Source organism: Agelaius tricolor, unplaced genomic scaffold, assembly GCF_023055355.1.
Source record: "Agelaius tricolor isolate 1412-34295 unplaced genomic scaffold, bAgeTri1.0.p SCAF_6, whole genome shotgun sequence".
NCBI lineage: Eukaryota > Metazoa > Chordata > Aves > Passeriformes > Icteridae > Agelaius > Agelaius tricolor.
In genome coordinates this window covers 42,336,076-42,348,388 of record NW_027269266.1, presented here as the reverse complement: position 1 = coordinate 42,348,388, position 12,313 = coordinate 42,336,076, and the positions used below count along the sequence as shown (strand labels likewise).

Sequence of the window (12,313 nt, the reverse complement as noted above, 5' to 3'; positions counted from 1 at the left end):
ATATCAAGAATTCTTTTTACATACTCAGATACACTGTAACAAAATAACAAAATATGCTGAAGTTACAAACAGATTTAAATAATTTGCTAAAAACTGGGCAAAGCAGGATTATTTCAGACTTTGTACTTCTATTATAATTCTCAACTTTGTTTTAGATAGATCTAAAATATATGAACAATATTTCACAGTCATGTGGCTCCAGGACAATGAGTTGAATGACAGCTTGTTGAAATTATGTAGATGCATGAGACCTTCTTGTACTCATGGTCACAGTATTTTCCTCTTGTGGAGATGTGCTGCTATGAAGTAGTCCTGGCTTATCAGAATATAAGAATTTGGACTATAATATATAGAATATAATAGAATATAAGAATATAAGAAATTGGACTAATTTATCCTTCAATAATTTATCTCTTCAATAATTGACATATTCAGTCCCCAGCCCAAAGTCTCTTGAAGCCACATTAATTTCAAATGAAATTCAAACTCATTTCTTGTCAGGAAGCAATAGCCAAACGCTGGTTTCCACCACATCCAGAAAAAATGACAACTTCTATCTTTCCATGGTTTGTCTGAACACAAGTGAATTGGAACTCTGTAGAATTAATAAGTCCCCTTTTTAATTTTTTACATTATAGGCAGTTACTGTAGTAAGTGAGATACCAGGACTGATCTGTTCAGAAAGGTGCATCTGATGATAAGGGACATGATACTAACACTTTGTTCTGGCAACTAAACAAACTAGAAACTATGGACAAGCCCTAGGAGGACTGTATTGGTCTATGTCATATATGTTCGCCTCATTCTTATGGTTTTCCTTAGGTATTCTTGCTTCTGGGTATAATCAGAAATAGGATATTGTATTATGGGCCTATCTGAATTTTTTCCTTTTGTAAACTACACAGCAGCTGTGAAGAATCTGTTGTCTACTCCAGATAATTTTTAGAGGTCAAATGAATTCGGGTAGAAACAGCATAGACATTTTAAGACAGATGCCCTGAAAAGCCAAATTTTGGCTTAGAACTGCTGCTAAACCATTGCTTGGTGCCACTGCAAAACTACTTTGGCTTTCTATATAAATGCTGGGAAATTATATTCTTCTTTGCAGGGACTTTGTCATTCAGCTACACTGGAGTATGCACTATTTGTTACACTGCCTGGGGTTAAAATATCTATTGAGCTAGATAGAAGGGTATCAGTTTATCTTAAAGAAAACCCCAAAAATCAATTTTACAAATAAAACAAACCATTTTTATCTTGCTATTTAAAAAGCCATTTGTTCTTGCACTATAACCTATTTATAAGTTTAAGTGTTCTCAGCACCATGGGAAAGGGAGAAAAGGAGGGAAAGAGCAATTAGAGGCAAATATGCTCCCTCTCTGCTCAGGAGAGGTTGATTTTCATCTGAAACTATATTCAAAGACTGGAAGAATCCTGTGGCAAAGAGCAGTAACAGAAGGAAAACTGATATCCTAGTGAAGTATCTGTTTAGCATCTGTGTTCCATCTAGGGCTCTCCTAAAGTTATCAATTTCAGATCCAAAAGACTACTTTTCCACAAAGCTAGTTTTATATTTATGTATCTATCAAAAGATAAAATAACATTTGCCCTGAGAACTTCAGAAACTCTAAGGTCTTGCAGCTTTTGTCAGAACAGTTAATCCAGAGACATCACTCCCCACAAAAAAAAGACCAGTGAGTGAAATGGTGAACATTGAAAGGCATTAAAATTTACAAAAAATACCTATGTGTCTATTGCTATATACAATCCAAGTATTTTAAGTCAGGTAAGAAAGAGATATGCAACAACTTTTATGTTAAAACCTATAGGTTTTAACATAAGGAAAAAGGAATTTTTTTCTTTTCAAAAGAGAGTATAAGTGAGAGAAAATCCATCTCACTGTTCAAAAAATTAAAACTTTCAGGCCAGTAAAGTAATTTCTTGGCATTCTCATCTCTTCATCCCACTGCAAATACATTTTGTTATTTTTCATACACAGCATGTTTGCAAAGAATAAATTTGTGTGTCTTTTCAGGGAAGTGCCTCTAAGAATTAGTCGCTATCCATAGCATGCAAAATCTGAAAGTTCATTCAGGATTAGTCCTAATAGTTAGGTCTTGCTTCAATAGAGGGATGTCCCTTCACGCTGGAATTTGCCTTCATAGCAGGTCCCGGGGCTGGAGGCTTGATCGTTGCTGCAGTGTAAACACCGACTGCATAACTGTGCCAAATGCCTCTTGAATTTGACTCCAACAAATACATAGAGCACAGGGTTGAGGCAGCAGTGGGAGAATGCAATTTGACGGCTGATGTGAAAGGCAAGGTTGGAGTCTTTCACATACTGACAGGTAGGTGGTGGAAAAGTAGTCAGGAAGCTGAGGATGTTGTAGGGTGCCCAGCACAGGAAAAAAGCCACCACAATAATGAGGATGAGTCTCACAGTTCTGTGCTTTCTGCGAGATCTTGCTCTAAGCAGGATTATGAGTATCTTGAAGTAGCAGAACACTATGACTCCAAAGGAAAACAGGAAGAGTACATTTCTCACATAAATGTCCACCTTTTTCCAATTCCCATTCGCATAATCACAGAACCTGTGCTCTTCCAAGTCTGCTTGCACTGTGGTGTGAATCACCTCAGGAACCACAATTAAGATGCTAACAGTCCAAACAGCCAAGGACACAAGAACACCACAGCACTGCGTCTGGGATCTCAGAGTTGAAAGTGGGTTCACCACAAACAAGTATCTCAGGATAGTCATGAGAGTCAAAAAGAAAACACCGCTGTAGTAGCCAATGGAGAAAATAGCATTTGATGCTTTGCAAAGGAACTCACCAAAAATCCATCCAAAGGTCTGGTCCACTACCCAAAAAGGCAGCATGCAGGAGAAGACTAAATCAGAGATACAGAGATTCATGATGAAGATGTTTGTTAAAGATGTAAGGTTTTCATATTTCAGTAGGATCCATAACACCAAAGCGTTTCCTAGCAGACTGAGGAAAAATACCAGAATGTAGAGGACAGCAGTGAGATAGATGTTAAATGTGAAATAGTCACCCATTTCACAGACGTTGGTTTCATAAAGGTATTCATATGAGGAATTATCATCTAAATAAAGTCCTTCATCCATTTTTCCATGCAAATCTTGTGCTGTTCTCCAGCAGCTGCTTCAAAGGACTGCAGCAAATCAAATCATTTGTGAAAATCAGCTCAATAACTAAAATCCCGCTGTGGAGGTTTCTGTTTTAAGGCAGAAAAAGCAGCAGTGAAACTCTTCATTTGCAGAGACAAAGGACTCATTTCTTCTTATGACTAGAATATGAACAGGTAGATACCAAAGACCTATTGCAAAGCCCTCAAATACATAAGTCAGAAATTCAGTTTCTGAACCAAAATGTTTGGTGACAACTTTCAATTACCAAGTTTCTACTGTATGAATGTGCATTTTTTTTTTTGATAGAAATGTCTCAGGTGCCAAGACTTTCAAATATGCTAGTGTTTTTTTCAGTTTTCTGGAGTGGTATCCAACTCCTAAGCACTTCACTGTATAGATGATCCTTGGTCACGGCAGTTCTGCACTGCGTAAACCTAAAAAGTTGAGCAGAACTGGTAGCAACCACTGTAAGCACTATGAGCAGGAAAAGTCAGGTTTCTTACAGATTTTGATCTTGAGGTTTGTTGATATCTAAACATCTTGAAGCTGTGGCAGAAGTGTCATCATGCTGGGTGCTCTGCACCTCTTTGGCCTGGTGATTCTCAGGGATGCAACAGAAGCAGAGATCACATCACAGTCCTTTTCTGGGAGTGGTGCCTCTTTGTCTATATGCAGGCAGGAATTTAATCCCAGGTTGATGGTGAATTGAAACTGGCCAACAGAATCAAAAGTTAGTGGGATTAGGAAGATGGCATACAATCAGGCTACAGTAGCCTAATTTCTTTATTAAATTAAGCTTAAAAGTAGACACAGAACAATCAGTCATGCCTCTGACCAGTGGTTTAAAGTCTAAATACACTTTATCCTAGAAAAAGGCTTATCTGCATCACCATGTTTGGATCCTGTTTTGACTGAAGCCAGTGAGAGACCTGCCACTGAGTTCCTTCAAAGTACAAAGAAACACCACAGCTCAGGGCAAAGTTTGCTGGTGACATTTTCCTTTTTTAATTAGTGAAGGAAGAATCTGCCTTCTACAGCCAGACAAAGACATGCTGTCCTCCTTTGGAGGACAGGAGAGCTATGTCTACACCAGGAAAGCCTATCAGGGAGCACTCCTGGCTGCCAGAATTTAATGCTATCTGTGGGGTAGGTGGTTCAGGTCAGCCAGAACATGGCACAGGCAGCACAGGACAGGGACCATCTATCCAGTGGGTTGTGATCAGCAAGTTTTGGAGGCAAGAGATGTGTAGGATTCAGTACTGTGACAGCAAGTGGCCCTGGAACATTTACCACCGGCGTCTCAGTTCTAACTGGAAAGATATTTGTGGCCCTTAGTTTGTACAATGCTGCAGTTTTCAGGCATGCAGGGTAAGTCCTTGCAAAGGCAGTCATCCTCTCTGGTTTTACATGATAGCACAGACAACATTTAAGTAATGAATAGTTTAGATTGAGGTCCTTGCCATCACTGTGTCCTATTTTAGCTCAGGCTGGGGCATGCTGCTCCTTAGCAGCTGTCCTAAGGGAGCAGAGAAGCCTCTTTGTGAATAACCAAGGATCTCCAGGGATGAGAGGACAGTACTAATCTGTGTCTTCACCACTTACTCTCTCCTTTCATGCTGACTCAGTGACAGCAAGCCCCAGAGCAGGTCTGCCCACAGGCCAGGGGCTTCACAGACAGCAGGGCTGCTCCTGGGCTGCTCCTGATCTCTGCCACAATTGCTGCTGGCCCCTGACACAGGAACCTTCTCACAAAGACCTCAGCCCTGATCACTGCCTCTGCCTGGGAAGTATTCTGACCTGCACATGTCCTGTCCCTCATCATATCACGCCACTCAGCTCTTTACATCCTTGCTGCAGGGTAGGCAGTGGTTAGAGAGCAGGTATCTGCTGGGGAGCTTTGCTCACCCTTCTGCTTGCTGTCAGGAGCTAAGCAATGCTTGCAAGGCAGAAAGCACCATTTTACAAAGGTGTTTTGAGATTATGTCGGATAACAGTTAACTGCCAAAATAAAGAAGTGTACCAACACATCTATTTTCTTCACAGTTCAGATGACAGGAGATGGTAAATAGTTTCAGCAGTCCAAAAAGTCTCTATTTTTCTCCATCTTCCCCAAGGACACATGCTGAGTGTGCAGCACTTGATTCATGCTGGCAGACAGCTGTGATTGGAAACCCTGTTAGTAACTCTTGCTGTTTCCATCTCCAAATTTCCACATGCCACGGAATCTTACCCACCTGACCCAAAAGGTTCTGTCTTGCACTTTGGGAGGAGCCAGAGGAATGCTTGGTTACAGGGGGACAGGCGTCCTCTCTTTGATTTTGTGTCCAGCATGTCCAGAGAATGTAGGAAAATACTTCTGTGAGGTAGCTTGTTCCTGGTTGATTTTTAATGCTGCAAAGTTAGCCCTTGGATAATGCCACATTTCACAGAACAAGTTCCTTCATCTTATGACATCTTACCTGGTACAGACTCTATGGAATTACAGATGGAGGCTCCAGCCTACAAAGTATCAGACCTTGTGGATGGTTGATCAGGATTATATGCTCTGATATTATGTTTATATCAGCTGAGGAGCCCTCCATCAGGTCAGTCATGGTAAGGAGAACCTTGCAGGAACCTAAGGCACTTAGATATTTTTCTTTTTACCTCAAAACCCCTTAAATCAAAACCTGTGTTTTTGTTCTACTGTATTTTATCTTCTCCATTTCAACTCTACGAGTAAGAAAAGCTGTGTATGGATTTTCAATTAAGATATATCAAAGGAGATAAAAAATTATGTGATTGGATCAACAGGTGAAAAATATGTCAGTGTCACACAAGAAATAAAAATCATGCAACTGTTTTCAATGTATATATAACAGTACAAGTGAGAGCAGAAGTTGGTTGAAAGGAGGAAATTACCTTAATTTCAGTCGTCAGGACAAATAGTAATAGGGAAACACATCATACAGTTTAAAGTCATTCCTGCCCTTCTGAAGAGCACTCAGCAAGGCATTCAACATTCATTTCACTTTTATCCAGAAAAACTGCTTCTCCAGAAGCCTTCATTTTCTAGCAGGGCTGTGCTTTGTCTTGGAGCATCATATTAAAAAAAGATTCTAATAGAGAAATTGGGAAACGATACTACGAGTGACCTCCAGTTCAATTTTCTTTTTCTCTGAAAATTCAGTTTGACTTCTGTCAGCTGAAGGTACATATTATTCATCAGTTTATTTCATTTTCAAACTGAACATTTGAAAGAGTGGCTGGGAGGAGTTGTCTGCTCACTTTGCAGTCAGTGGAGGGAGAGAGAGGCACTGGCAGAAGCCACATCAGCCCCTACTCTGTGCTCTACCAGTCTCCTTGCCTGGCAGAGGCAGCTGAGACAGCCCCCTTTAAGAAGACTCCTGGCATTTACACAGACAAGCTGAGGTTAATCTCATCTTAATTGGAAAAGACAAAGGGAGTAGAGGAGAGAGAAGCCCCCTGCCATAAGGCATGCACTGATGGCATTTTTTTATTCACTTTATTTAAGAAGCCTCTGGACTTCACAACTTGTTCTCCCTGTTTCTCAGGAAAAAAAAATTAGATGTTTTTGCAGGCTGGTTTACACAGGCAACAAGCATTGACACATAAAATAAATTTCTGTTCCCCTAAACTAAATTTATCTGGTAGCTGCTTCCTTAGCCAATCTCTTGTTCCAGATGTGACCTTTTCTGGCAAGAAAAGGCTTTAGTTTTTCAAGCATGTTTGTGGAGCAGCCATTTAATTTAAGGAAATTAAAATACAATAAATAACATTTCTCCTTCCCTAACTATGACTGGTATCTGTCTTGGAGCACAGCCTCAGAGTCACATGTGGAAGATGGACAGGAAGTCATAACTGGCAGGTAGACTTGGTCCAAAGCACAAGTGTACTCTGGACAGTGTGGTCTGTGCTGGTGGATGAACTTTTTGTCTGCTTCAAAGGAAATTTGCATGTGGTAACAAACTCTTCCAGGACAGGGATAAAGCAAAAGATCAAGGTAAAGTGAAAATTCAGTAGGTATTCCTTTGTCCAATTCAGTTTTGCAAAGCCTCAAGAAGCCCAGCTCATCAAGGAATCTCTTATCCAGTTTTTAAAGCAACACATTCTCTTGGGTTGGGATCATTTTCTGAGACCAATGCTTCCACTTGTGCCCCATGGGTTTCACAAGGCAGGTACAACACTCACAGTCAGCCCGGAATTTTGGTGGCCTCCTGTTCCCCCTGAGCTCTGACTCTCAGTCCTGGCCATCAACCCTGTGATAACCACAATCTATGGAAGCAGAAACATCCCAAATGAAAAGTCTGGAACCCATCCTGAAAAACACATTTGAGTTCAAATTTCCATACTAAGTTGGCAGCCCACAGCTTGGACATGTGCAGCATTGGCTGGGTTAACAACCGGCTGGATGGCTTGGTCCAGAGAGTCATGGTGAATAGTGCCACACCCAGTCACTAGTGGTGTCCCCCAGGGAGCTGTGATGGACCCAGTGATCTGGGTGAGGGGATTCAGACTACCATTAGCAAATTTGTATTTTTATTGTGCTAAGGCTGGTCAGAACGGATGTGGTGCCGGCAGCTGGGCAGCAGCTGTTCAACAGAGCACAGGCAGGAGCAACCTTGGCTAAAGAGGTTTGTGTGGAAGTGGAGGTGGTTGGTATCCTGCCTGTGGTTTCCTGCAACAGGCTTTGAGCCAGCAGGATTGCAGCTCTGGGTATTCTCTATTCTCCCCTAGGGCAAGGGCAAGGAGAAATCCAGCCCCTTATTTTTGCCGGATGGTGCAAACGAGAGCATCGCTCCCTGCTTGCAGTCAGGTAGGGTTTGGCCATGGTTTTCCTGGTAGTTCATGCAGGGGTGGGATGAGTAAGCAATTCTGCAGGATGATAAGAAGTAATCCTTTTGGTAATAATTGGCTGTGAGGAAACAGAAAGCAGGAGCTTTCTGGGGTTTTTTTGAGTGGAGACATTGTCAATTTTTTTCTACAGTGTAGACAAGTGCGAGTTTAAATGCATTTCTTGCAAGCAAAAAGCTTGCATTGATCTCTGTGTCTAATATGTAATTCTGATTTTTCTTCATAGCAGCACTCCTGCCAGGACACCAGCCCATTTCTCTTTGCCAGGCAGCAGTGTCATGGCATACCACTTTCCCATCTGCTCCATAGAGAATAAAAATGCTCCATTATTTGCCCATGAAAAAAAGCATCACTTTGTTTCTTAGTAGCTGTGTTTCTTGGCAGTCGAAACCAAGCAAAACCACTTCTTATTTTTCTTGCTAAAGCAGAGCATATCTGCAGGTTTCTGCTGCCAACAAAATGTTGACCCCTCCTTGTTTCTCTTTGTAGATGTACACATACCCTCCTGACAATGTACTGGAAGATGGGGCTGTCCTTGAGAGATCTCACCAGCCACTGCACTACATTTAAACAATAATCTTAGAGCTGAATAAGGAGTCTGTTAAGTAAAATGTGTGTAAAGAAGCTTACTCTATTCCCTCACAGGTTCTTATAGACAAAAAACAAAGACAATTATTAAGGCAAAGGAGCACATCACAGTTTGGGGAGAAATAACATCATGTCTTTCTCTAAAGCGTAGCAAAATTCAAGCCTTCACATAAAGTTCATGAACTCATTTTTTATAGCTCAGAGACCACATGAACAATAGGGTTGTATTTTTCTACAAAATTCCATTCTACTGGTGTAGTTAATCTATATTACCCTTTTTTTTTTTTTTTTCCCCCAAGAGGATTATAAGCCATATGTCTAAAGAATTTGTGTACAACATTTTGGGTGGGACTTCCAGTGTTCCTGCTGGGCCCATTGCTGCAGGAATGATGATGAAACAGATGGAAACTGTGCTGACAGCCATTGATGTGACCAGTATGCCCTGCTCCTGAGGCTCCTGACTGCAGGCCTGGGATGTGGCCCGGGGAGAGATGATGGAGGGCAGCTCAGCATCTGTGTGTGCAGGCAGAGAGAGATGTATTTTCTGGGGAGATGGATGAGCAGTGTCACTGCAAGGAGCCCAGCTTTGTCACAGAGTCTGTCCTTGTCCCTGGCAATGCAGGCACAATCTGTTTTTGTTGACTATTAAATGGGCTCACTCGTATCAGACCATTCCCACTCATGAAGCCATTCTGATGCTGAAATCCCAGAGACTTCAAGGCTTTACCCAAATAGAGAAAGAAGAGAAAGAGAGAGAATCCTACCCACTGAGCCATGCTTGCACAAAGTGAAAGGCTGGGCATAGTGTAAGGAAGCAACAAACATAGAATCATAGAATTTTAAGGCGTTGGAAATTACCTTAAAGATCATCTAGTCCCAACCCTCCTGCCTCAGGCAGGGACACCTCCCACTAGACCAGGTTGCTCAATGCCCCACTCAACCTGTATTTGAACACTGTCAGGATTGGGGCATCCACAACCTCCCTGGGCAACCTATGCCAGTGCCTCATCCCTCTCAGAGTAAAAAATTTATTCCCAATATCAAACCTAAATTTCCCCTCTTTCAATTTATCCCCATTTCTCCCTGTCCTATCACTGCATTTCCCGTTGAACAGTCCCTCTCTGGCTTCCCTGTAGGCTCCCAACCTCATAGAAGGTTGCTATGAGGTCTCCACATAACCTTCTCTTCTCCAGGCTGAACAGCCCCAACTTTCTCAGCCTGTCTTCCTAGGGCAGGTGCTCCAGTCCCCTTATCAATTTTGTGGCCTCATCTGGACTTGTTCCAACACTTCCATGTCCTTCTTTTGTCACGTACAGCAGAACTGTACTCAGTACTCCAGGAGCTCACAAGAGCAGAGTAGAAGGACAGAATCACCTTTCTTGACTTGCTGGTCATGGTCCTTTTGATGCAGCCCAGGATTCATTTGGCCTTCTGGGCTGTGAGTACAAACTATTGGCTCATGTTGAGTTTTTCATCAACTGTCACAGAACTGTATATGTCACTGCTGTGATATACATCTTCTCAGCACTTTCTAATAAGTTGGGGGTTTTTTTGTTTTTTTTTTGTTTTTTTTTTTTTTTTGTTTGTTTGGGTTTTTTTTGCTTTCCCTTCATCACATCAGTTATGCTTTGCAGAACATCAGAGAGTTTCAGTTTGCCTTATTCACCCCACTTGTACTCACTGGCATCAGCTACTCCCTACCCTGATCCTGGATGGCTCCCAGACCCAGCTGGGTAGCACCTTGTGTGCCTCCACTGGTCCCAGTGGGCTGCCCTGGCCAGGCTGGGAGCCCTTGCACACTCCCCACAGTGTGGAACACACCTGAGGGAGCCTTTTCATGTGGATGCAAAAGCAAGACTGAAGTACAAAGGGCTGCAGCCAGGTCAATGTATGAAGCATCTCTGTATCCCCCTCTCCTCTGGCTGTATGATGGTCCCTCCTCTGATGGTGTGAATTGCTACCTGCTCTCTTAGATGGACATGCTGCAGCTCTCATGAAGACTAAAACCTGATTTACGAGCAGCCTCCTGCTCCCAGAGGGGTAATGTGCCTCAACATGAGGCAAGTCACAGTATGGCATTTGCCTATCACCAGGACAAATTTGTTGGCTGCTCTGTCAATCCTGCTTTTTCTCAGAGTGGCAGCTGCTCTGTGTTCTGACAGGTTTGGATGGGGCAGCCTTTGGAACAGGTCTCTTGACACTGCAGACCTGAAGGGCTGCCACTGCCATGGAGGTGCAGGACATCTGAGCACACCTCGCTGCTGTTCTGCTGCCCCCTCTGATGCCACCTATCTGAGTTACTTGGCTCCCAAAATTGCCACTCTGCATTGCAGCCTGTGAAGAGGGTGATGCTAGAAAACCAGATCAAACAATAAAGGAAGACAAAAGAAACCACTCTGCTCACCACTGACCACTCATTTCCTGTGAGTTTTGGAGAAGATTATATACAGATTGCATATATATAATATATATATGTTCTCTTTGCCCCTGGTGGCCATCTACTTCGGGAGAGAACCAAAGGCTGGGGCTGTTCTTTGGGTTAAATTTGGAGTCAGAGAAAAGAGGTGCAGGATGCAGGGTGGTCAGAACCATAAATGCTTAAAAAAATGCAAGGGAGAAGCAAAAATTGCAAGGGAGAATGGCCTGAGGCTTTATTGGGTTGATAACCTGATGGCATCTCAAATGGTGGTCTGGAAGCAGCTCAATGAGGGGGTGGCTCAGTCAGACTTTGGGAAAACAGAACTGACTGGGGAAAACAAAGCTTTTCATAATTAAAGTTACATTTTCTACAGGAGACACAGTTGGAGGAATTTCCTTGTGCAAGGACATCTCCAGAGCATGGCCAGTTTCCCAACACTCTTTGTCTGATGAGTCAAAGCAAAATAAATCACATTTGATAAAACAACCCCAAAACACAGTACAATCAGAGCACTGTTTACGTTAACAGTGAGGCAATTAATAGCTTGCACCAGAAACAATTGACCACAACTGAGAACATTCCTGTCCTGTTTCAGTCCCTACTTCCCCAAACCCCAGCACTTCCTCCTGATGTGCCATTCCTGCTCACAGGCTAGAGGAACAGCCCCTAGCATCTCTTCAAATGTCTTCCCCCAGCTCCCCCAGAACAACTGCAGCAGCAAGGACTTGTCGAGCTGATCCTGCAGTGCCTGCAGTTCAGACAGCCCTGGGCTGCATTTGGTCTGTGGCACCAGGTGAAATCCATCTCCTGGCAGACAGAGTCAGTGCATGCTTTCCTCTCAATAGGCTTTTCAGAGAAATCCTTTCATTTGGCTACCCCTGTGAGCACAGCTGTTCTTTTCAAAGGTTTGGGTTGAATACCGCTGGCTGAAACATTCAGTCTGAGCTCAGAAATTCTTAAGATCCTGCTAGGCCTGGCTTGGTCTCACACTCCCACATCTTTTTCTCTAGCATTTTGCTCATTTGTTTATATTGAAGATTCACTGTTTTTACAAGAGGCATCTCAAAGTGCTTTGCCACTTTGCTGAAGGCATCTGCAGTCTCCCATCTGCCATGCCATGCTGCTTGTACACACATATTTCAGCGCTGGAGTATGAGCAAGCAGGTGGCCAGCAGCAGCAAGTCCACCAAGAAAAGGGGCTGTTCAGCAGAAAGTCAGCTGTAGCCCACATTCCCCAGCAGGGGATAACATCAGGGGCTCTCTGTGTCAAGCATTGGTGAACCGAGACAAAATCTTAATAT

At 42.8% G+C, this 12,313-nt stretch overlaps 1 protein-coding gene across 1 annotated transcript; it reads right to left on the bottom strand.

The window, feature by feature from the left end:
- Window positions 1-2,122: 2,122 nt before the first annotated feature.
- XCR1 (X-C motif chemokine receptor 1) lies at window positions 2,123-3,127 on the bottom strand. The gene has a single exon (XM_071429956.1). It carries the CDS (start codon window positions 3,125-3,127, stop codon window positions 2,123-2,125), a length of 1,005 nt encoding a protein of 334 aa, XP_071286057.1.
- Window positions 3,128-12,313: the final 9,186 nt, after the last annotated feature.